The sequence below is a fragment of the Aythya marila genome (assembly GCF_965140915.1).
Source record: "Aythya marila genome assembly, chromosome: 8".
NCBI lineage: Eukaryota > Metazoa > Chordata > Aves > Anseriformes > Anatidae > Aythya > Aythya marila.
Window position 1 is genome coordinate 22,038,133 of NC_139049.1, and position 26,066 is coordinate 22,064,198.

The window sequence follows — 26,066 nt, forward strand, 5'->3', positions numbered from 1 at the left end:
ATGTTTTAAAGTGCTGTAGTATAAATTTACTAAGAAAAATGAGTAGAAAATATTTTCAAAGCAAATGATTCATAATAGAAAACTTTTTTTTTTTTTTTTTTTTAATTGAAATACGCCTGTACTGTCTGAGCTCTCATTTCTTTTGCAGTCAGTTTGAGGCCTTTGACTATAAACTAGCATTTCTAAATTCATATTTTAGGTACCTTAAAGCCTCATTTTCAGGTATATATGCTGTAAAGCCATAAAAGCTGAACGTATTCAATACCTCTGAAATCCAGGCCAAGGTTTTTTAGACTTATTTTACTTAATTTGACTTAGAAAACTGAGCTCTGCGAATCATATTTTGAAAATGCTGACCTCAATCGCAGAAAGTTCCTAACGCCTAAATTTTCATGTGGAAATGGAAAAGCATCTTGATGCTGCCTGTCCCTTTGAATAAAGTGTCATGGTAATGGTTGAACTGTTCTGATAAAACTTATCACAAAATAATTTCTGAGTCTGTCTCATCATAGGACTACTCTCAAGAAAATAGTTGAAGAAAGTTATAGAGGGCTTAAGAATAAATGTTATGGGGACAGTGCCTGCTTCACAAGCAGGCAAGGGATTAGCTTCAGCTTTTCTTCTTCCTTCGTTTGGATGAGGAAAGCTAATGAAATAAGGAGTAAGCAGACTAAGGTGCTTCCACAAGAAGATAACGGGACATGCTCTTGGAGTGGCTGCTGGAAAGGGGCAGATGCTTGGAGGAAGGGCAGATCCATGTCCCGCGCATTACAGAAGCAGCAGCAGTTTGTGGGCTTGCCAGCCTTTGTTAAATCATTGAGATGTGGTTGTGTTGTCAAGAACCTTGGCTTTGTGACAAGGTTTCTCTCTGGGAATGTTACAGTCCTTAGGGAGCTACCCACTTTTTGGATGTCTATAAGCTCTTTCATGCCTGGGGGGCTCTGGCCTCAAAGACATTTTTGGATTCAGGGTTGGATAGTACTTCTAGAGAATAAAACCTGCCATCTAGCTGCCAATGTTACCCAAGTGCTGGCTGCTGCTACTTTTTCTCCAGTCTCTTGCTTTACACATTTTGTCACATCAGCTGGCTCCGTGCTGAAATGATGTAGAAACGAAACCTCAGGTCAGATAAACAGAAGTCCATATTGTTCCCACGGTGTGCCTGCATTCAGGAAATGTCCCGCTCTGCTGGCCAAAATGGCTCGTGGGCACAAATTATGAAACCAGATCACATGTCTGAGCTGCAGCATTTACAGTTTTCTGATCTCTCTGCCACTCTCTAGATGTTTTGTAAGGTTGTTGGGAGCTACAACTAATAGAGGAATTGTCAGCTTGTTGAATTATTAATTTGACTTGAGGACAAAAGTGAAGCAGCTTTCCTGTTTGTGCTCGTTATTAGTGTTCCCTGTGCAGTTGCACTGTTTCTGTAGTTTGTCAGAAGACTGACGAAGAGTAGCTTTAAAAAAAAAACAAAAAAACATTAGGGAGAAATTGTCATTTTTACTATCTGTTTCCTTTACAACCCAACTTAACAGTTTATAGCGATGCTTGTTGGACGTGCTGGGCCTTTTTGTTCTTTTAATCTCTGCTCTGTTGCTGTCCTTTTGTCCTTGCCTGCAGCAGCCCTGCTGGCTGTGTTGTAATCCTGAGTCTCCTGACACTGTTCCCAGGTGCGTAGCAGTGCTCTGATCGTGATTTATTTATTAGTTCTTCTACTTCTTCTCTTAAACTGTGGAGGCATTAAATTGTGTGGATAGACATTGAGCCTTTATAACCTTAGAAGACCTTTGAATACAAATACTGAAACTCACTGTTCCCTGTCTTAGATTATTTCTTTCTGGTCCTCAGCATCAACTGAAGAGAGCAGTCCCCTGCTTTCCCTATACCTGTTCTGCAGGAGGCATCAAATTTGTATGGGCACCTTCATTTCAGAATAAGACTGTAGGGTTTTGCACTTAAATACATGCCTTGATTGGTTAAATTACCTTTGTGTGGTTTAAGACAGGTAAATAAGCATTTTAACAAATGGATGACATTTAATGCTCACAGGTTTCCAGTTGTGTGGAGTGGCAAATTAAAGCAGTGATTTCCAGAGGACGAAACCCCGTAGTTATGTGCGTTAATCCAGTTTGTGCAAGCTCTCTCCGGTCAAGCATTAGCTCAGTGGAATAGCTACTGGTATTGATCAAATTAAATGCTGTTCTTCCATTTGGTAATCTTATCATTTGATTAGGCTGATTGAGGTCAGCAAGAATTATGACATCTGTATAAAGTGGAGTTTTAGCAGACCCTTGTTTTCGATGTTTGAGCTGGGTAGGATTTGAGCTCTTGTAATTTGAGCGTTCCTTGCTTTGGGAGGAGAAGGATCCCAGCATCATGGCCTGCTGGAGGGGGGTGAGGACCTCTGGAGATGGCCCAGTCCAATGCCCCGCTCAAAGGAGAGTCACCTGGAGCAGGGCACTCAGGGCTGCACTCTGCTGGGTCTGAATATCTCCATAGATGACGACTCCACAGCCTCTCTGGGCAGCCTGTCCTGGTGCTTGACTGCCCTCACAAGATAAAAAAAAAAATAAATCTAATTTTAAATGGAATTCCTTGTATTTCATTCTTTTAACCTGTTGCCCCGTATTCTGCACATCGGTCACCACTGAGAAGAGCCTGTCTCTGCCGCCCTTACTCCCCCCACCAGGTATTTATACACATCAGTAAGAGCCCCCTGATCCTCCTCTGCTCAAGGCCAAACAGCCCCAGTGCTCTCAGCCTGTCCCATGGCAGATGCTCCAATCCCTTAATCACCTTAATGCGCTGGACTCGCTCCATGTGTCCCCGTGCCTCTTGTAGCAGGGGATCCCCAGCAGGATCCCCCCTCCTGCCTTTCCACAAGGGCGCGATGCTGCCTCGCCTTCCTTCCCCTGCTTGTCCACCAGCACCCTCATCTTTGCCTGCCTCACCGCCTCTGCTCCATCGCAGAGATGCCTGGTACAGACAGGCAGGAGGTGGAGGACAGACTGTATCTAATTCAAACCTCAGCTCTCGTCTGTGTTGGGGTTTGTAAATCTGCCCTCCTGTCTTTTCGCTTTCAAGCCCTGTACACTTAGGAGTCGACTTCAGAACAGTAAAATCTCTGTGAAGCAGAGGCTCTGGTCTCTCTCACTGCTACAGTAATGAGCACTAAATTACCCGTCCTGAACTGTGTACATCTAGGAATTTTAAAGAGGCTTAAGAATGTAATGATTGAGCTGCTAACCAAAATGTGCAATCTCTCATTAAAATCAGACTTTCAGCTGCAGCAACAGAAGGAGTAAATGTATTACCTAAACTTGCAAAGGGAAATTGAGAAACCGCAACACAATAAACTTGCTTACCAGGAAAACTCTTTCAAAGGAAAATTAAACATTGCCTTCTAAACATTTAGATGACCAATGTCTGACACGAAGCAGCACAGCTCCTGTAACTGAAGATCATGCAGCGTGAACCGATTAACGTATGAACCTATGTATATAGTATGGGCAGAAATTTCACAATGTATTGCCCCTTTCTTTTCTGCGACTTCCTGTTACATCACTTGTGACATTTTCCTTATATTCCTTTATATTTGCTTTTCCTACACTGACAAATGTCTTTTTACTCATCGTTTACTCCTTTCCTTCTTTTGTCTGCCCCCAGGTCTGCCCCCAGCTAGCCCCACGGTGTGCTCCTGTTCTGGCAGCTGCAGGAAACGTGGGACCAGCCTGACCTCTCTTGTGTTACAAGTGGATTCTCCCTTTGGTTTTGTAGTGAAACTGCTCAAACCACCCACCACGGCCACAGAGATAAATTCTGCACTGTTACTTGTGACTTGCTCTCTTTGGTATTTGTTGCCCAGCAGTGAGACTAACAGCCCGGTTCCCCACCCCTTAGCACCATAAGCATGTCTTCTCCACTGGGCTTTTCCAGAACATGCCGTTCTTCCCAGCTGTGACCCTTGTTCCCTGTTTCATAAGTGTATCTTGCCTTCTCCTCATCTGGGAGAGCAAATTTTGGCAGGAAGTCCGTGCTGCTGAGGTGTGGTATGGCAGGAACGGTGCTGGTGCAGTAATGCTTTGGTGAATGTCATCAGATTGGCAGGAGCTGCAGCATGTAGGCAGCATGTCAGGCAGTGTCTGGAGGTGAGCTGACGTGTAACTTTACAGAAGGGTGGAAGAAGCAGTGTGGCAACTGGTTGCTTAAAACTGATCGTCTTTTAGGATTTTCCAGCCAACAGCCTTTAGCGGTGTCATGCTGGTTCTTCTCAAGATGTTGCTTAGCCTTTTGTCTCCTCTCTTGTTCTCTCATGGCAGCACATCTTCACCAGGCCCTTCAGAAGCTTTTTTACACCCAACTCCAGCAAGCTTCCTCTAGGAGAGCCACGCAGCTCAGCCTTTGGTCCTCTGCTCTTCCTCTTTTAATCCTTGCTTGGAGGAGGGAGCCACAGAGAAGACCTGCATGTCTGCATGACTCCTTCAGACCTTCTTCAGACCTTCTTCCAGTCTACTCCAAAATAAAATCTAATCCTGTCTCTAGGAAGGATGGATTCTGTACAAGCAAAAAATGTGATGTGTGTAGTTTGCCGAAGAAATACGATAGGTATATATAACTTAGTGAATGGCAGAAAAAAAATAAATTCCAGCAGTATTAACCCTTCACAGCTCTCAGTAGACTGTTTCAAGCTGTTCCTAGCTTATAGGCTTTACTGAGACAGGATTTGAATAAGGTATGCATAATCTTATATTAATGCAAGTAACAATACAACTACAGTAACAGATTAAAAATATATGTATTCTGCTTAAAGGCATTGATTTTCAAGCTGATTGGGGTGGGGAAGGAACTGCGTCCCTGGTCAGTTTGTTCCACTGTTTAGTACAGAGTTGTTTTACTTTTGTAGGAGGTATGTAGCTGGTTTGTGTTTTAGGTGGGATTGCTGATCTGATCTGGTATAGCCTTGGTGCTTGATGTAATACATGTCCTTCTGTTTCGTGACTGAGTAAAAACATGTGTGGCTGCACACATCTTATTCGTACCATTTTTCAAAACCTGCTAGCTAATCTAATCTCGGTTAATTGGTTGAATGATTTCAGTGTCTACCAGAGGGAATTTGTCAACACTTCCCACACAAGACTGGGTCTGAAGTCAGTATTGCTGCATCAAAGTGTGCATGTTACTGCGCTTCCTGCAGCTCGGTGGAGACAACACGTGCATGAGTGTGCAAGGCAAATCTGTACAGAAAATGCAATGGGAACGTGTCTGTGTAGTCATCTACTCTTGTGCTGTTGTGCCGAGGCTGGAATTACTGTGGCCAGGGTTGCAGTAGCACTGCTCTTCTTTCTGTGCCTGACTTGTTCCCATGCCAGCTCTTTGACAGCTGCAGGACATTGCTACAGAGGCCGTTTTCTTGTGGCTAGCTCTATTCCCACGCTAGCTAGTGGGTAAAGAGGAGTAATGTGGCTGTTTGTCACTTGTGGCGGGATGGACCTCATCTCCCGATGAAATATGTCATCTTGAAAGCGTTTCACTCCTTTTGTGTAGCTGCTGAGAACATTGGCTGGCTCAAGAGAGCAAGAGATCTCCCTGAAGCAGCTGATAGCTGCCATAATAACTGCCCCTTCTTGTTGGATGCAGTCTCTGGGATTCATTTTCTGCAGACTGGAAGCCCAGACCACTGCCTGAGCATGTTTTCTGGGCCTGTGCGTGGTTTCCCAGAAAGCAGCTGGGACCCATCGTACTTGCATGGCCCTTCAGTTCCCTATAAATGCTTAATTTCTGATGCTCCTGTCGGTTTCAAGGCATCTAGGGCTAGAGGTGGAAAGCTGGCCTGGGTGAGTGCAGGGAGAGGCCAGGCTCTTACAACGTGATGGGAGAGGGACAGGTCTTAAAATCTGCTAAGTGCTCTGCCAGGCCGTGTGTCCCTGCTACCGTCTGAGGGGAAGGAAGCGAGCAGAGGGAGAGCTGATCTTCTGCACTGGGTCTTCTGGCTCAGCTGAGCTCAACTTTCCCTTGACTTTTACTACACGAAAAGAAGGGGGTGAAAACACTGCTGCAGTCTTTCTGCATAACCTGTTTCTTAACATGCATCCAAAAAACAAATCCATGGTTCGCTTCTTTGTGCATCAGGTAATATACCTGGGCAACTCCTCGCCAAGGAATGTGGCGGCTGCAAAGCGTCTACAGGGATTCCGGGGGAGTCTGGGCAAATATTTGGAGGAGAGCTCCGTGGCTGGGAGGGAAGGGGGGGACTGCTGATTAGACAAACCACATCAAGCTCAGGAAATCCGCTGAGCTGAAAAGGTTTGAAAGCTGTGTGAAAGTTAGGGAGGAAATATTTTATCTCTTTGCCCTTTTCTTACTTTACCTTGGACATTCATTTGTGGCCATTTTTAGAAAAGAGATTTTGAACTCTGATCTGACCCTCTGCAGGCTTGCTTGCATCCTTAGGTAGGATTTTCATTACTGCTGCGCAAACAAGTTAATGAATTCTTCAAAAGTAATCCCAAAATACAAGTCAAGCAATGCTTTTTTTTTTTTTTTTTTTTTTTTTTCTCTCGCTCCTTCAGAGATGCAGTAATTATAACTACCAGCAAAGCACACATCTCTGATCCCCAGCCTCTGTTGTGGGGTCAGTTTTTGTGGTTAATGCTTGCACAGCTCAGTGCCTAGAGCTCGCAGCCATCTCGCAGCCCAGGAAATGCCCGTGATGGCTTGGTGTGTGTGCTTGTGACAGTAAGCCAAACAGGCAAAGTTTGTTTAGGCTTGTGTTTTGCAGCATGAAGCACACTCTTGATATCAAAAGGAGAAATAAGTAGTCATTGAATGAAAGCTCACACTAGCTCTTATGGATTAGCCAAGGCTGTGCTAGCAACGGGTGTGTTTGGAAGCTTTTTGTTGATAGCACTGCATATCTCCCTGCTCTTATTTCAACTAGAGTTGCTTTTGTATTTTCCCTCCTAATTCCTGTTCTCAGTACAGGTGATTCTAATCCCTTGTCACTGGGGGCTCCATTTTTCAGAAAGTTGGCTGATAAAAGCTGGCAGGAGCGGACCTGCTTTGGTGCCTCTGAAGCTCTGTATCACCAGGGGGGTGTCCATGTGATTTGCTTCACAACTGGTCAGGATACTAAAAGGAAAACCCTTGCTGCAAAGCATGGACCAGGCTGTAGCTGGGGAATAACGTGCACTGGGAATATTCAAAAGTAATCAGTAGAAGATAAGCACGGTGACACGATTTGCTCAGAGGACATGTAACTGCACTTTCTGTTGGATTCAACAAAGTGCTGATTGCCTCTGAAAAACTTCTTTGGTCATTTGGATGCTTAGGTTGAGACGGTGATGTTTACATAGCATTGACGTGAGAATCCGCAGGTTTTGTAATTAGGGTGCTCGTGAACTTCGCTGCCAAGTACACTTAGTCTGTAGCTGGGTAAAAGCGAGATGTCCTGTAGAAAGGAACGGCGTGATTCGGGTGGGCCGAGCACGAGTGCTACGGAGGTGAATAATGTGGGATGATATTGTAATGTTTGCTTGTGCCGTGGCTGTCTGCTTTGAGTCTGTTTGAACGTTTGCCCGAAGAGCACCCATAAATACTTGTGGGAAGTTTTCTCTTCGGCCCACAGTGTTGCTATTTTGCTGGCTAATGAAAATCTGCTTCTTCTCCTGTCATCAAGATCAAGGGCTACTCAGCTAAAGTAGTCCTTCAACTTCTCTGTTTAGACAGGGAAATTTAAGAGTGGCCTGAATTAGATGGGCTTGTCTGCTTTAACTTTTTTTAAAAACTATCTTCCACTAATAACGGGGAGATTGATTTTAGAGAAATAAGCTTTTGGGAAGGATTTGGAAAGGCCATCAAAATGTGCTCTGGGATTTTATTATAGCTTTGAATGATAAATTATTATTTTTAAGGATTGTTTTTTGGTAGCTTGTACCATAGCTTTCTTGTTATTTCTTCTATTGTACTTAAGTAAGTTCAAATGGGTGACTAAGTGTTGGTTGATTTATGGGAGGGTAAAAGTACTTAAGATGATAAGACATTAGAAATAGCTGGTGATTGAGATTACTCACTATTTATATTACAGTCTCCATTTTCGTTTGCCAGTGCATTCCAAAACTTTCACTTTTTAGGCTGTGAATTTTCATTACTTTTTCCATTTTTTTCTTACAAAGGTGATTGTTTTGTTAAAAGTAAGATTGCACAAGAACAAGATGACTGCAATTTGTCATTGTAAGGGCAAGAAATCTGGTGACATTGAACATGTCCAATCCCAAAATGCCTGGAGTGCAAAGTTTAATATCTTTATGGAATTAGTTTTAATACTTTCAAGAAGTGGAATAAAACCATGAAAACCTTCTCTGACAGATATAAATTGAAAGTAATTGTTTGTGGAGTCCTTGAATACTGTAATGGCTGTGCAGGCCATCGAAGTGGTTAGACAAACATAGGTGGGCAAAGAGAAGAATGAGAAAATAAAACAGGAATGGATGATGCCAAGAACATACAGTGAATAGGCTGAATTCCAGGCTGAGGCGGAGAGCGCGTTACTTCTTTTGTGGCTCCACCATGGATCCATGGAGATGCTGGGTTACGAGGTCACCCTCTGTGCTTTGTTCCACCCTCCCTTGCCCCCACTCACGGGGGCTATAGAAATCCCTTGGGTGGGGCAGGATTTCTGTGTCAGCCGGCCCCGCTGCCAACTGAGACTTGGTGAAGTTGGGTAGCCTGGGGGGCAGTCACGGGGAGAGTATTAACCATAGGGGTGAACACTGTGGCTCTCTACAAAGGCTGACCGTAGTTCATGCAATTAAATGTTACTACTGGGGAAAAAAAGTAGTGGTTTGGTAATGTTCATTGCTTTTTGTAATGTTTGGGGGTGAATACAAATGACTGCTCTGAATATGCCTGCAGTATTTCTTCGGTTTAGAACTTGGGATCACTCAGACTGCATTTTGTCCATGTGCTATAGCTCCGTTTGATAACAGTCAAAACACGTGTAATTTTAACTTTCACCATTATGTCTTGTTTTCTTTCCCACAGCTGTAGGAAAAGTGCTTTCTTTATCAAGGGTATTGAAAGAGAAAACATTTTGTATGGTTTTTTTATCCCCTCATCTTCACCATAACCATTTCCTTTAGTAGCTAATAATATTTAGTATTTATTTCGGTGACTTTCATAAATCTCAAATGCATAAACCAGCAGCATCCTTTTTTGCTACTGGCTTGTCTTGTGGGAACTTGTTGAAATGGAGTATCTCATCGAAAAACTCCATTCCTGGAATGAGGAGCTCTGTTGTGCTGTTCTTCAGGTGGTGCAGTAAGAAAAATGGGGGGAGGTTTTTTGGTTTGATTAGTGAGCCAGGGAGGGTATCTGGTCTTCTGAAAGATTTACAGCTTTTGGGAGAGCAGGCTTTTAGGATCTTACCTTGTGTTTAAAGGTATCTTTAAGGTATCTTTAAAGGTATGGAGCCTCTTAGCAGAGCCCCCTGAAGGAGTTACTGCTGTGGTCCTTGCAGTCTGTTCCAGTGCGCCTTGAATTTTAGGTTGGGGCAGTAACACAGCACGGGGTCCTCCTCGAGAGGATGCTGCCTGGAAGGATCCTTTTTTTTTTTTTTTTTTTTTTTTTTTACCTGTGTACCAAGTAGGACAGGAGAGGTGAGTGTGGTTCAGACTTCCTTTTTTTGCCAGAGTAATCAAGTGGCACCTCCAGCCTCTTCTTCCCTGCCAAATGTTTGGCTCAGGCCAGGCTCCTTGTGGGATGATGAAGTGAGGATATAGCTGTCTGTGCTGTCTACTGTTCGCGGTTTTCTCCGCTGCACTTGCTCCTTTAGTCAATAAATCCTTCCATTTTTGTCAGGTGGCCTCTTGCATGGAAACTTTCTGCAGAGTGCAGTCCCCGTGCCTTATCTCTGGAAGCAATACTGAGAAAGATTTTTTACAAGCTCAGTGCCTTAGCCTTGTTTTGTTAAAAATTCTTGTTTATTTGTAAAACCATGGGACCAAAGGAGAGAGGCTTATATTAAGCAGTGCTGATATTATCTGGAAGATTTTAATGCATGTTGCTTTACTGATAACTCTCAGGCTCAGAGCTGGAATTAATAAGGCGAGGAGACAGAGAATTACACGAAGCTGGGCACGGGGTCTGCATCTCCTGCATCAATCATCCTCTCCAGCTAGAGGGACCTGCTGCCACTGGCACCTGGGGGCTCCTCATGTCCCCCCTGAACACACTGCTTCCCTTGGGGTGCACGGTTTGGTCATTTTTGTCTAGGTTCCCAGTCAGAGCCTGTGAGATGCAAAAATCCTTGGAGGAGGCAAAAGCCTCTGCCTGACCTTGAAATAGGAACAACTCTGCCACCAGTTCATCCTGCGGTAGGACGTGAAGTCTGCTGTGCAGCAGAGGAACAGCTACACATCTGGAATTTTTCATGCAGGGATTGATATGGATCTCATTAATGGCTTTGTAATGTATCTGTAGCTGTGTGTCACTTAGTGGTATGACTCTGATATTAGCGATCTCTTGCGTACATGGTACAAATGCACATCAGCTGGGTGTCGGTTTCTGTGTACCCTGAAGTTGGCACCTAAAGCTGTGTTATCCCTGCTTCACTTGACAGAAGAAAAAAAGCTTACTCTCTGATGAATTACATTTCTTTAACTACTAAGCAAGCTTGGAAATCACTGTTTCTTGAACAACTTCATACAAGAAGGAGCTTGCCAAGGTAAATTGTTTAGGCGTTAGGAATTTGTGCAATGGAGATCATTTCCAGCCTCTCACTGTTCTTCCGTCTTCTGAACGGTACAAATTATGGTGTGGATTCTAACCTCGAAGCCTTGTCCAGTTTCAAAGTCATGAGAGAACTGCTTGCCCAGTGTCTCCCATGAGTTTAGTCCCTTCTTGGTTTCACTGCAGGGCTCTCTTAAGATCTTTCTTCTTTCTAGTTCATATCTTCCTGCTTTCTCAATGAAACCGTAGACTTGATTTGCTATTGTCATTGCTGTGTCAGTTTTGTATGTCAAACCCAGATTGTGATGACTAAAAAAAAATCTTTAAAATGTGCCAAAAAAAATAATCTAAGCAACATCACAATGGGCTATCCACGTGATGGTCTTTGAGCATCAATTTCTGTCGTGTACAATGAAGCTGAACAATTTACTTTATTCTTGTCTTTCTTTCTTTGCATTTAATTACCTGACTGTCTTGTGTGCTGTGAGCAACTAACAGTGCAATAGCTTCTGTGGACTTTTCTTCCCACTTTTACTGTTTTGCTTTAGTTTTTAGTTTATGTCTGAAAGAAAGCTTGGCCTTTGTGTTCATTTTCAAGGGGAGGCTTTCTCTGTACCACCTTAAAGTCACCATTGGAGTTACAGTGCCAGGAACTGCAACCTACAAATTTTCAGTAATGATGAGTCGGGACAGCGAATGCATGCAGTTTGGAAATAATTATTATTTCCTATTTTTCCTCAGGTTTCTGAGCCTCTTTCAATTATCGAGGTCTCTTTTTTTTTTTTATTTTTATCGAGGAATTAGGTCCTGTAAAACTTTTCAGACTATTGTAGTATATGTAATGAAGTCAGAAAAGCTGATAACACTTCTGTTAATGCCATGGTGTGTACGTTGTAGCAAATTAATATTTTCCAAATCATCTTCATAGGAGCTTTATGTCTAAGTTCTTCAGTGGCATTGTTGATTCTGAAGGAACGTAAGCCTTACAAACTTAAGTCTGTTCTCACTCAGAACAACCCTTCTGTTTCAGGAATGATGCCTGAAACATTGTCCAACTTCTACCAACGTCCTCACTCCAGTATGACTTATGCAGGGAATTTTTGCACCAAGGAGATTTTTGACCTGGATAAAAGCAATATGCTAGAGGTGAAGGATTATCAGGCCTTCAGGAACCAAGTGAATTACCAAGTCCAGTCCTCTGCCTACACGGACACCAAATCATACAATTGTGCTAAGCTTTGGCCAACTGATAGAACTGGCATCTTCTCTGTGAGATGAGTCTTCCTGTTAGGAGGAAGAAATGGATCCTTTCTGCTTCATCTCTTTTTTTTTTTTTTTTTCTTTTCACAGAAGGCTTTGAAAGCTCAAGCAGAAATTAGTCTGCTTTTGCTCACCTTCATCATGTTTCCAAATACCATGTAATCTCTTGTATTTGGCTCAGTGCTCCCTAAGAGGCCTTGAGCACCCCACCTGGCTTTTGGTAGGCAGAACTATCTGTAATTCAATCTTGCATCTTTGACAATAGTGCATGAAAAACAAACTCTGATGCTAGAAGACTGGTTCTTAAACTAACATTATTCTGCCCTGTCTAGCAGTCAGCTTTTCACCCCTTACCTGATTGTGTCTTGGTATTAGAGGGTTCTGTGAACAATGACAAGTTTTCTACATTGCCTTACATGCTGCACCACGAGGCAGGTCAGGACAAATTTTCTGCCTTGTCTGAATTTTAGAGACTTTTTTTTTCTCCCCCTAAAAGGAAGCCAAACTCTAAGTGAAGCCTCTTGTTATTTTTGTGCGTACATGTGGTTTTTGTCTGAAGTGTTTGGAGAATCAGTAGCAAAGCCCAAGGATTTGGTTAGAGCGGGCAAACTGCTTTCTTTTGTTTTTTTAATATATACAGTTTATCTCAAAATTTTCCAGTCCCCTTAATCATTATTGCCATTCTATAGAGACCTTCTAGGTAAGCTGGTCAGGACACAGACCGTTAGCAGGGGAGACTGAGCTGATATTAAATCAGCCTTTGATTTTGTGCCTTGGTGGTGCGTAAGCACAAGATATTAATGACTGCAGAAAGGTTAAACTTTACGTGTCTTCCTGTTTATCACAAAGGTACAGGGTACAAACAGAAAGCAGTCTTGGCAGGCAGCAGGCTTGCAAAATCCATGTGCTGCTTATCTAAAGCTGTTTGTACTGAAATTCGATTGCTGTATATGAAGGTAAATACTTCAGAGTCCTAGGGAGTCTGAAGGGTAGTTCTTGATTCCCCACTACAGCAGGCTATGGCTTGGGTGCTTTGACACCTCCTAGCAACATCAGCCCAGTAAGAAAACTGTTTTAAAAGTAGTAGACGTATTCAGAGCTTCCAAAGATTATTTAATTTTTGCTCTTATGAGTAGGCACAGTTAGGACTGACCTGTTCTTAACACATGCAAATAAAACAATAAAATAAGAATCTAATGTAACTGGGTGGGTTCTCTAACTCATGTCCAAGCAATAGATTTCAACATGTGATAATCCCAAGCATAAGAAGCCCTTTTCTAATGTTTAATTTGTTTCCTTTGCCACATTTTAAGCCTGGGGCTCCTACTTCTATTTACCAGGGATCTGGAGATACTACCTTTCTCTTTTGCAGCAGCCTTGTAATATTTAAGGGCTTATGATGTCCTCTTTCAATTTTCTCTTCTCTAGACTAAACAAATTCATTTCTTTCTAGTTTTCCTCAGGGATCATGTTTTCTAGACCTTAGATCTTTTTCAGAGCTCTCCTGCAGCCTGTTTCCAGTTTGTTCGTGTTTTTTTGAATGAGGCCCAGAACTGGGCATGGTCCTTGAGCTGATGCTTTCTGATCCTGAATATAGTGGAATATTTAACGGGTTTTACAGCTGTGATAGTTACATTTTTCAGCCATGATAGGATGTTTATCTTTCTGCAGTAGTATGGCAACGTTCTGTGTACGAACCACAGTACGGAGGATGGAGCCCTTTAAGATATGCTGGAGCAGCTGGTCTTGCTCTAAATAGAGCTGCGAACTGGCAATGGGAAAATGCCTGCACTGATGGGTTTAAATAACCTACTAGGTGATGGGGAGCAATGAGGGCAAGACGACTGATGCTCCAGAGTGCCTGAAAAGGTACAGAGCAGCTGTCCCTAGGAGGAGGCTGGGATAACAGCACTGCTCCATGGCCTGCTGCTGGGAGGAGAGTTTTGTGCAGTGGATTTAACCTGCCCCAGCCACTGTGGCATTTACTGTCCCTTCTTGTCATGAGGAAAGACCAAGGCTTATGCTTCACGATCTTTCTTGCAGAGCTGCAAACGGGTGAGTGATTACACCAGCCCAGTGATGGACAAACCCACTTGGCAGAGTTGCTAGGGCAGAGCAAAGCCACGCAGTGTTACACCACGGGGTAATTCAGTGGCATCCCAAGGGAGGATTGCAGCTTAGGACTTCTCAGTCTGAAAGAGACAACAGTAGGAGCACTCAGGATCTTAGTCATTAGTGGCATGGGAGAAGATGGGTGGGGATCACTTGAGTACTAGGGGATCTCAAGTGACAGTGGTAGGTGACACTGTGGCCATTCTTCAGGACTCAGTTGTCTTTTCCTTATTTTCTAATTTATTTTAGATTGTTTCTACAGTTCAAGATCAACTTAATTTTTAGCCTGATCTCTACTGTTGAAGACTTTCTTCTTGCACTCATCCCTTTTTGGCTCGTTTATTCGCTGGTTTAGGAAAAGAAGCGCGTTGGTTGTAGGATGGGGTTAATCCTTATTAGTGCAGTTTCTTAAATTTTTCAGCTGCTTGAGGAATCTTTGAGCTGCTTGGATTTCTGACAGAGGATTAATGTCAATAAGAAATGTGAAATCAGGACATCACAAGCCTCCTCATTCCCTAGACTATCAAACCAAGCTGCTCCCTAGAGAAGGGAGAAAAGGGAGAGAATATACACCTAGGTCTCAGTAGGGAAAAAGGAAAAGGTTAGTTTATATTTTATCTTTGTACTTTTCTAAATCTCTCAGAGCTAATTATTCAGTGCTAGAGTGCTTTGGTTTGTATTTCAGCCATTTTATTAATAAAGTTAGTAGGTTTTGTACCTTCTGTCTAACCACAGATGCTCTTAAGCATAAGCAAACAAAAGAGTGTAGAAATCCTGCTGGAACAAATAAGTTATTTTTTTTTGTGTCTTTAAAACCAAACCAAAACACACACCTCATGTCGAAGGCTGTCTGTGTCCTTCTGCAAATGTAATGTGCAGGTTATATATAATATGAGGTTGTAGTGCAGTTGGTTTTTTCCTTCATCTTGCAGTTTTCCTATGCTGATTCTCCCTAACAGAAGAAACAAGAGGCAAGGATGTTTAAAGGAGGAGAGGGGAAAAAAAATTAAGAAACATCTGAGCACCTCCTATTGTATGGAAGGAAACAGTTAAAAAATAACCCACAATGGAGCTTAGTGGCTGCCCACCTGCCTTTTCCTACTGTCATGATTTCTAGAAACATGGCACCATCCTTTCTGATTTTTCAGGGTCTTAGCCGTGTCTTCCTTCCTCCATGTTATAGCCAAAGACTATCAATGGTTGTGTTTATTTTACTTTCTCTCTAGCTTATTCCCTTCTACACATGTATGTATTTAATTGCTCTGAAAACAGCTCTAAGTGTAGGAAACAGATAAAATAGCTCTAAGGGTAGGGAACAGATTACAGCTGAGATGAAATGTCTGAAATTGTTCAATAGCAATATTGGTAGAGAAGGTGCTAACCTGGGATCTACCTGATACCTTGGGAAGTGAGCCCTGCTGATGCTGAATGCTTCTGCACACATCGAAGAGGAACATGGTGGGCACTGGATTATCACCTGTGTAGAATTTGCGGGATAGATCAGACAGCCTAGTTCATCCCTCAAGCCAGAAGTGCTTTGGGGACACAGCTCTTCTTACTTATCAGGGAGAAAACAATTGGAAACATTTTTTTTTTTCCACATAAGCTGGAATCCCCTAGGTGCAAACGTATATCACGCTTTCTTGTGTATATAGGTTCCTGTTTAAGAATAGTTTCCTGGCAGTACGCTTCCGTTTGCACTGTACTGTGACAAACTGAGATTCTTCCAATGTCTTTCCACAAGGAATGCAAAGTTCAGAGCTGGGAGGGATTTGAGTTGTACCCTGTAATTACCATATCTATCCAGATGTCCTTTGCTGTTTTACTGGTGTATGTCATTCAGATTAGAGATTTAGGGTGCTTGGCACTTGCCTCACAAATAATGCAGCTCAGAGCTGTGTGCCACAAGCACCCAAATTCCTCATCTTTTCATAGGTGCCATGCTGAGAGATTGCACTATATCTTTTCTGGGATTTGGGGTGGTAGAGAGAGCAAGGGCTTAAAATTGGAGTTTAAAAAATAGAACCTCTTATGTGCTGCTTGCCTGTGGAGCACAAGCCTACATCAGTTCTGAAGCTGTGGCTGGTGAAGCTAACCTGCCTTTTAGATAGCAGTGCAGTTGACTCGGGTGAAATGCAGCGTCCCCTCATAGCTGCTCAGCAGATAGAAAACTTAACATCGTTCAGAGACGTTTACTTTTTCTGTTTGACAAACTCCCACGCATTCCTTGGAATGTATTTTAGGTGCTTTGCGGAGAGCATTCCCAGGGACTGTTCGAGGCATATCCTGATATTTCCTGAGGGGTCCTAGAATATGCCAGACGCGCTCCAGAGACGAGACAGAGCAGCCATGCTCCTGGAGAGGTTTGGCAGACAGCATTTCCCTGTCACTGCTGGACATCGGTTCTGGCCTGCTCTGATTTATTGAGGTGGCAACGTGCTTTTCATAGATCACGAGCTTTATAGCAGTCATCATCTCTTAATATTTCCAGAACGGAATTACCTTTAAGATTTATGGGAACTAAATATCATTTAATTTGCTCTTTTTTGCCCCATATGGATATAATATTTTCCTGAGAACTGTTCCTTTCCCTTCTTAAAGGAAGCAAATGTGTGAATTAAGTCTGTTTCCCTGGATCTTTGGACAAGAGCATTAAATATTACTGAGTAACAGTTGGTGTCCTGAGGCTGTTGCATTTTTTTCTAGAAAATTTTCTTGTAGATAATGCAATAACAAGGCCATTGGTTACTTCACCCTTCTCTTTAGGCACCAATTCAGTCTACTGATAGTCATGTACAGAAGGGACACCAGAGAGGCATCAGATCAGGCCTGATGGTGCTTCACTGACTTTTGAGGATTTCCCTGGGTAGTCCCAGGGGGATCTGTTCTTCCTCCTGGATTTACCAGGCACCTTATAAAGGGGGATCTGTGTTCATGAGAAACACTACTGCACCTCATACTACCGTAAATTGCCTTTCCCTGGTGTATGACTTGCAAATAGGCCAGTTAATTCCATCTGAAAATAATGCTAATTTCTGAGTCAAGTCTGATGTTACAGCACGCACCTTTTTTCTTGTGAAGTACTTTTGAATAGGTGAACTGAAGTGGCTAATTTGTTTGTTTGTTTTTTTGTATATCTTTTATTACACTGTGCTACTCTGAAGAATTATTATAGGGAATTCTCTTGATTCTTGAGAGGAGAATAAAACCTGCTCCTACGTGCACTTTCCGAAGCACCGGGGTTTTTCCTGAAGATTGCATATCCCAGCTGTAACCAGAGCAGCTTGGTGACCTCACAAACCAGCCCAAAGCTGTTGGTGACCCTCAGGCAGTGCCATCGTCCTTTGCTGTGGCTGCTGCTTGGGGAAAACAGAAGGTAAAAATGGGGAGCCATTCCATGGGACCTGCCTGCTGCCATCATTTCAAGTGGTAGCTCTTGAATTGTGTAAAAAACTTGCAAAGGTTCCTCCTGTTGATATTGGAAGGAGGTAGAGATGAGTCCTGGGAGAGACCCAGCAGTGTAACACAATACTTACATTTCAGTGCACCAAGATGCTTGAAAAGTCACCAGTACAAACATAAAGCTAATTTGTCAAGTTATGGAAGTTCTTAGGATATTTTCAGGGTTTTATTGTATCCGCTTTGCTTGTTGTAGTTGGTTTAATAGTCCTGTGGGTTGTTTTTTTTTGTTTGGTTGTTTTTTACTTAAGATCTTCAGAAGCTGTAATGTATCTGACACATCTTCCCTTCTTCCCTACTTTTTCCTAGATGGAATTATATAGATCCTTTCATATCCGCAGCCCTTCTTTGGGCTCTGGAAAAACACTCTTTTCTTTCTAGAAGAGCCACATAATCTGTGCGTCCTTCTTTTATGGTTATAGATTGATTATCTTATTAAAGATTGCATGGGTGGATGTGAAGCGGTATGCATGGGCAAGTTTGCATCTTCTATTCTTGATCTGTTAAATACTCTTGGTCTCTCTCTTCCCCATTCCTTGAGACTTCTGCAACCTCAGGTTTACTGGGTGTCTGTGATTGGACAGACAATATTGCAGTTTATAATTCAGAGTTTATTCCATCATTTCTTCACTGTGCTGCTATCTGAAATTGTGTGTACATAGCAGTGGCGTAGTGTAGATGAGTTTATCTTAAATCAGGTAGCTCAGGTCCAATAAGTTACCTGATATACAACCTGAGGGGGAAGGGTGAAACCATACCCGTCAATGGGTACATCGAGCCCACTGCCAGATCAGCCAGGCTGTGCCTCTTTCAGGTAAGTGTACGTCTTGTGGCTGTAGTGGAGATGTACTCTGTGACTCTGAACGTGGAGTACATTCCTTTCTTCATCTCTGTAGCACAGCATACTTGATATTGATCCAGAACATCCCTGCTACTGTTCTGGTATGATTGAATGCACAGATTTCTGATGGTATTAACACATTTGCTAGCAGTGATCGGTACATTCAGAAGTGGTCTAATATGGAGGTTTGTATTTCTGTAGTGTTTTTTTGTCAAGTGCTAATTGTTTCCTTCTCTCTGGCCACTTTACTAATTGTTTCTAGAAGGGACAAGTTTCGGTAGCTGCTGGGTTTTCTGTTGAGGGTATAATTAGGATAATGTATTCCCATACTGACATGGTTAAGAAGGACTAGTTCCCTCTTTTGTAAGTGATTTTGGATAGATCACAACTGTTTGGTTTGGCAAGGACATCTCTTGAATCATTTATATGTTAATGAATGCAGAAGAAAACACCTACATCTGTACTGAATTTCCATTCTCTGTAAACTGAGTGCGACTTCATGATCTCCTGAACTGCTTCCCTTCTTGCCTTTGTTATGATAGCTGCTGTATATGTGCACATGAAAGAGGTAGAAGCAGCATTGAGAGCAGATACCTCCTGCTTTGTTTTCTGCACACCTCTGCCCAGTGCATTCACACCTGCACAGTACAGCGCTAGTAGCACTCCCATATGCAATGAACAATGTAAAGGCAGCTCTGCCCCCCTTCCTCACGGCTTTCACACACTGGCATGGAGATTCCACACATTGGCTTGTGGCTACAAAGCTTGGAGCAAAATCACGTAAACTCTGGTTGCAATTTATAACTCATTGTAACTAAATTAACAGCCAGACAATAGTGGGGAAGTTCAGCATGTCCTAAATCGTTGAATAGAAATTATCATGAGGCTCAGGATTTAAGCGTTTGGGGTGTCCTCATGGCACAGATTATGATGTATTTATTTTACTGCAGGCACCTTTGGTTAAAAGTAAAATCTTCTGTTGCAGTGTTGCCAGTGAGAATGTAAAGTCAGCACTTAGGTATTGATTCTCTCAAGCTCCCTACCGAAATTTATCCTTCCTAGCTAAGGAATTAATTTCTCTCTCTTTTTGATTTCCTCAGGTTTTCGAAGCCGGCACCAATGTTCTTGGATGATTCCTTCAGGAGATGGGCTCGTATCAGGGACTTCGTACCCCCCTTTGGAATTAAAGGACAAGGTATGAGGGAATTATACAGCTGTTGAAAAAGAAGACGGGCTCTGCAGATGCTTACCCTGCCATCTTGTTTGTCCAGTTTGAAAGTTCACTTGGTCCCTAGGGCTCTGCTTTTTTTTCCTGTGTTATACAAAAATATTGTACATGCAGGTTTCAGATATTGGGATTTTCACAGCTGGAACGTGGACCTCAGAGGCTGGGATTATGGAGGATGGGTTAGTACACAGGGAGAGTCAGTGCAGCAATGGCAGTTTTGACCTACCACCACATTCTGGAAGAAGTGTTTTGACATTGACTGCCATAGTTTGTAGCATCTTGGCTGACAGCATCAGAGAGAGTCCAAATTGATTTAAAGTACTTTTTAACCAGTAATTTGCTAAAGAACAGGTAAGGCTCATCTTTCTGAAGTTTTGGATCCTTGGGTTGACCACTGATATAAATCTTCTCATAGTGTTTGGTCATAACTATTTTAAAATTGTGCTACTTGTGCACTTGTATAGCAAATAGGAGAAATGTATTCAGATGCCTTGGCGACAATTTGCAATATATCCCATCCTCCAGCTGGAGCACGGTGGAAGGAGTTGCATTTCAGGTATGCTGTGGGACAGCAGGAGTGGTGCTGCTGGGGATGAGATGGGAGTCGGTAGCCCACCCAGCAGGTGGTGTATTTTGTGGGTGACACAAACTCCCCCCTGTCCTGTATGTGCCACCAAAGGCCTCTCTGGGCAAGTGGTGGTGGAGCAGAAGAGATGTGCTCTTAGCAGTGATTTTCTGCAGCCATCCTGAATTCTGATGTGTTTATTAAGAAGTGTTGGTGGCATTGCATCAGTTCCCATGATTTTTTTTGTCCCCTGACAAACTCAAGATTGCAGTTGGCTGGCCTCACCCCAGGGATCCAAATACCTGGGGCAGGAAGGACTGCAGCCACACAGGGCTTGAATCTGACTGTCTCTGTCCCTGGCCCTGGAAGCAGATGTGGTAGTTGTCTGTCAGAACAATCTCTGATCAAAGCAAGGACTGGACTGACAAATTTCTTCTGGCTCACATTAATTCCCTTCTTTGTTTTGCATACGTCCATTTCTTGTCCAGTCAGTCTTTTGCAACTCAATAGTCAGCTAATTGCTGTCCTCTAAATCAACAAGCAAAGGTTCCTGTAAAGGCCGTAAGAAATAACACTGGCAGCACAAGTGGAAGCCTGCATTGACCACAGGAGGACTAGTCCCCTACTAATGGGTGCACAAGGTGTGCAAAGCTAGGGCATGCTGCCTGACCAACGTGGAGGTGGGATTTGCAGATTACACATGATGTCAGCCAGACTTAATAAAAATCATTCCGTTAAACTGAATCCAAATGGAGAAATTCACCAAAAGGGGATGACGGAATGGCTCTGGCAGCCTTTTTCCTGGGTTTGTTGCCAGCTTGTATCACCACCGCAATGTTATGTAAATCTGGTGTTTTATATTGGATTTCCTCAGTTAAAAAGAGAAATGAGAAATTGCCATTATTTAAATGGCTGAGAGCCGAAGCCATGGGACGGAAACAGTTGAATGGGTTATTTTTTTAATGCCCTCCCGGGACTGGATTTTGTGCCAAGTTTCAGTCTGGAGCAAGTTCTGTGTGTGGGAGGGTTGAATTATAAATCTCTGTAAGGCAGGATTTCTAATGGCTGTGCTGACAGCCTGCGAGTCCTAGCGATGCGAATGGCGCCCTTTCATGTTCCACATCACTTGGAATTCTTGCATCAGTCTTTTCTGGCCGGTCCCGCGGGACACGTTCGGGCTCAGCTGAGTGATTGGATGATGGGATCAGCACCTCATTAGGGCTTTCAGTCAGGGCAATCTTAACGATATCCAAACAACCGACCTAGGCAGGCAGCGGGGAGATAAGTCACGTGCTGGTGCGAGATGAAGTCTATCGGAGTGGGATGTGCATGGGAAAAAGCGTAGTCAGGGTGACTGAGAAAGTGTGGAGAGACGTGCCTGTGTTGAAACAGATGGGGCAGGAGTTTTGCTCTGTGCATATAGGAAGCCCAGTGACGCTAACAGCTGAGATTTCCGACGTGAATCACGCTGTGAAAGGTGGCTGGTGTTTACAGACACCGATTGTAACTGCCGTGGTAATGGGAAGATTTTGCTGAGAACTTCGGTGAATATTCCCCAATGTTTTCAAGTTACTGTGACCTAGTCCAAGAGCAAAAATTTTTTGTGTGAAATACAGTTACAGGATGAGCTCACTTTCAGTAATGCTGCATATTCCAAGAAACTCATAGGAACTTCTCAGTGGTAGCTTGAAAGTACCAAAGTTAGGAAATAAGAGATTCTGAGCAGCTTGGAAGATAACAGCACCATTTTGGCTTTCTTTTATTAAAGTTTCCTCCTCTTCTTCAGACTTCTAGCGAAAAGGCTTTCAAACTCATAGCTAAGTTTTACTTCTGAAATGAACTATTGCATTTCATGTCAGATTGGAAACTGCTGCTATCGTTAGTTAACCACCTCAGTCAGCTAAATGAAAGAAGCATGGCTATAAGCAGGTGGCTTCCCTGCTTCTTTATTAACAGGAGTTTCTGAAATGAGGTGAGAAGTAGGAAGTCTTGTGCGAACTCTTTTTGAACAGTAGTCCATGAGTGCCCTATACAACAAATCAGGTGAAGAGGGTTTTAAGAGATGCAGTTGTACTTGTTTCTTGAACTGTCTTAAACAGGCAGGGAGTTCTTGTGCGTGTTGACTCTGATGCCACTGTTCACCAAAGACTTGGACTGAGAATTGATCCTAATTACCTGATCCCCATCCCAAACTACGTGGAACAAAAGCAGAGCTGAGAACTGTCAGGAGTCTTGGAGCTGATATAGCAGACTGAAGGTGTCATTGCATTCATCACACGTCTATTGCTCTCTCAGTGTGCAAATAAGGAAATTAATAAGTATGTCATATTTTTTGAAGAAGCACGAGTGTATTTGCTCATAGGTTTTAACACCACAAAGGGCCTCTACAAGTATCTGGCTGTTTGTGTAACAGTGGCTCTAGGTTTCACCCAGTGACTTCTGCAGCCATGAGACTGTTTTTCAGAATGCAAGTCAAGACTTTCTAAATGATGAAGAATGACCACATTGTTGAACAGGAGACACTGTCACATTTGACTGTGTTTACTATAAGAAATAAAATTGTTAGTGCTATGATGAGCTTTGTTGTCTCTTACTACGTGACTTGACAGAACCTAGAAATGGGATGTGCCTCTCTGAGTGCTTGGAAATAATGATTGCATCTCTATTAATAAATAAAATAGTTGTCCTCTGGAACTGAAGGCAGTTGAGCTCATTGTTCAAACAGGTTAACTCCCCATGGCCCCCCTCACTCCCCTACAAAGAAAAAGAGGGTGGTTATATTTAGGCTTCCTATCAAGAAAGGTCATTCACTTATATTAGCCTCTGAACCTGTGAATGAATTAGAATAATGCAAATGTCCTGGTGGAGAGCTGCAGGGACTGTGCTAGCAATTTAATAGGGCACTTGTGGGACAGAGTGGGCCCTTGCCCTGCTGCCTGTTTGTTTATTAGCGTGTATGCAGCCAAAGTGAGGGTTATCCTTCAGGAACACGATGAAATTAGTCAGCTTTGAGAGTTGTCAAGAAGATCAAATTGTTAACAAGAAGCTGGAACTGTAAAAGCTACAGATGTCAAGATGTCCTGTGGGGGACATCTCAAACCGCTGAGCACCCTCCTGTGTCCCAGGCTATTGTTTCAGCACTGCCTTGGATGTTGGAGTGCCTCCCGCGTTTCATCATTTGCAGGGGTCTAATTTGCTCTTAGGAATGCTTTTTTCCCAGCACTCACCAGGCCTGCTCTTGTAGCTTTTTCTGTGAAGAACAAGGAGATTGGTTGGGTTTTACTTTAAATTGAAATTTCTGCTCATGTATTTGCACTCTTTTCTAGCAGTACTTCTATCAGTGTGGCTTAGGGAGGTATGCACATGCACATGCTGTCCATATTGTTGCGGATCCTCTGGCAAGTGCACTGCTTTCAGGGTTAAATTTGTCAATGAATAAGCAATGGAAAAATAGTTTATAGTGTTAGTGAGATTATTAATCCCAGAGGGCCTCCTCCCCAAATTTACCTCTCTAGCTAAAGCAAAAGGAAAGAGTTATTTGAAGAAGGCCAGCAAACAAGACTGGAGAAATACCTGACTATTAATAGCATTTCTCAGTACAAGTGGCTTAAAGAATCTAGAAGGCTTTCCTAAGAAATAGTAGCTAGTATCTGGCATCATCTCTGTGTAATAAGGACGGGAGTTGCTGGAGTTTTTATTTTGAACTTAAGCAAAAACATATGGCATAGCATATGCTTAAAAACCTAAACAACTATGATACATGTAATATGTCCTTCATGTGTTTAGTCATTGTGTCACTGCATAGCAGTAGTTATGTGTCCTCACTTCTACCTTTGCTCCTGCTAGATCACTGTAAGCAGAGAGGCTGTTTTGTTGGCCCAGGATCAGTTTGTCTTTGAAGGCAATACTTATTTCTCACTGTCATGCCACCATCTCAGAATTTGCTCTCACCACCAATTTACAAAGCCATTTCACCCCCACTGTAGTATGAGAATATTTTAAGAACATGAGAATATTAAGAACATACTTGAAATGCTACAGTTTTATTGAATATAATAAGCTGTAGTACTGGCCAGGAGACTTTGTATTTTCATCTGATACAAGAGAGACATTGCCCAGAGCACCAATACTAATATATTGTGCAATGGTTAATTGTTCTCATACTTGGTTTTATTTGGATGTTTTTCTTTGTGTGAATGCTGCTGGGAAGAACCATGGTTCAGTGCTGCTTAGCAGTGTTTTCATTAGTCTCATGGGGGAGAGGTCATGCATCTTCAGTGAAAATGTTGAGTTTTCAGGCGTGCAGAAGTTGGTATAGCAAAATGTTATCAGGAAAAAAAATCTCTTTTCTTTTCATGCATGTTCTTTTCTTGCATATTTCTTTTTTCTTCCACATCAACTTTCTTGGCGTGAACAATATTTTATCTGTGAGAAAACATATTCACTTGGTCATCACAATTAAAATTTACAACTGACCCAAAAAAAGCACCATCAGAAAAGTAGGTCTTTCCCAACCTACCCTTCCAGCTCTTTGTAGAGGCTGGAGTACTACATGCAAACACCTTCCCTACCTTTTGACTCGTTCTACTTGATAATGGGGTGTCTGTTTTCTACTTTTATTTTCCAATTTCGTCTTGATTTAGTTAGCTGCACGCTGTTGTATGGATGATTTTCCTACTGTGAGCATTTTTTTTGTTCTTCACTTGTTCTTAACTAAACAAGAAGCATAAACATGTATAGATGTTAATTCTGTTCAGCAGAGGTATTAATATAAGATTGTTTCTCTGCAAGTTTGATTGAGGCAGATTGCTGAACTATTTTCTACTAGAATTTTACACTTGACCAAAATTGGTAATAGTTGCCATTATCACATGGGAATATATCTATAAAAATGTTGCTGTTTCCCCCAGGGAATCTAGCTGATTTTATAACCTCAAGAAATTAAATGAGAGGTTTGAGGCAGGGGGATAGGTTCAAGTTTCAGAAGAGGTAGAGGATCAACATTTCATTATTGCCTCCAAAGGGAAGTTGTGTCATCAGTTTTGAAGTTAAATCATCCCTCACTCTTGAGCTCTCTTGATGAAAGTATAAGCCTCCAGTGGAGTCCCTTATTTCAATTAAAATTAATGTGTTGCTGTTGAATGTACTTAAAGAATAGTTCTTCTCCTAACCCGTTGAGAAGCAAAATGTGCCTGAGGGAGATCTCAAACCCCAAGTTCCCAGTTAATTGAGTGACTCCAAATTAAGGTTCTTCCCAGAAGTGTTGAAACGCAATTGAGACATGGATGTTATCCCTCTCTCTTACCTCTTAGAGGGAAGAGCAGGTGTCCTCTAGCTGTCCTAAGTGCCATATGGTAATGGTTCTGCAAGGCTCAGGAGAATTAGAAATCACTGTAGTAGTTGTTGATGAGGTTTTTGTCCTTGAAGACATTGCCTGGTCACTGTGAAGGGGCATCAAAAATGCAGCAACAAGAGGAAGAACAGCCCTCTTTTAGCAACTGTATTTATTTTCCCTCGTCTTTGGACAGCATGTTACGAATCCTTCAAGGTTCACTTTCATTTGCCATGAATTAGCCTGTTTCTACAGCCTTTATTGCTTCCTGAGCACCAGACTTGAGTTTGGATCAAAATGGTTAATGCATGGCTATTGCAAAATGCTGCCCATTTTCTGGCATAATTGTTTTTTAAATTAATGCTCCAACTTTCCGAACCCTGGGATTATGTTGGGAACTAAACTTGTATTCTGAAAAAACAAACTCTTGGTTGTGAAGAAAAGCTTGAAAAAAAAATCCCTGAAGGCTCTAAAACTACGATGTAAATCAAGAGTCTAAATGTTTTGTATTTTATTTATATCTTATTAAAAAAAAAAAAAAAAA

The 26,066-nt window shown here is 42.5% G+C and overlaps 1 protein-coding gene across 6 annotated transcripts in view; it reads left to right on the plus strand.

Annotated features, from left to right (window-relative positions):
• Positions 1-26,066, plus strand: part of ST3GAL3 (ST3 beta-galactoside alpha-2,3-sialyltransferase 3) — a 171,409-nt gene that overhangs the window by 81,841 nt on the left and 63,502 nt on the right. For all 6 annotated transcript variants that reach the window (XM_082766140.1, XM_082766139.1, XM_082766142.1 and 3 more), the window contains one exon: positions 19,498-19,592. In XM_082766140.1, coding sequence (XP_082622266.1) covers positions 19,498-19,592 — 95 coding nt within the window. The remainder of the gene's footprint in view (positions 1-19,497; positions 19,593-26,066) is intronic.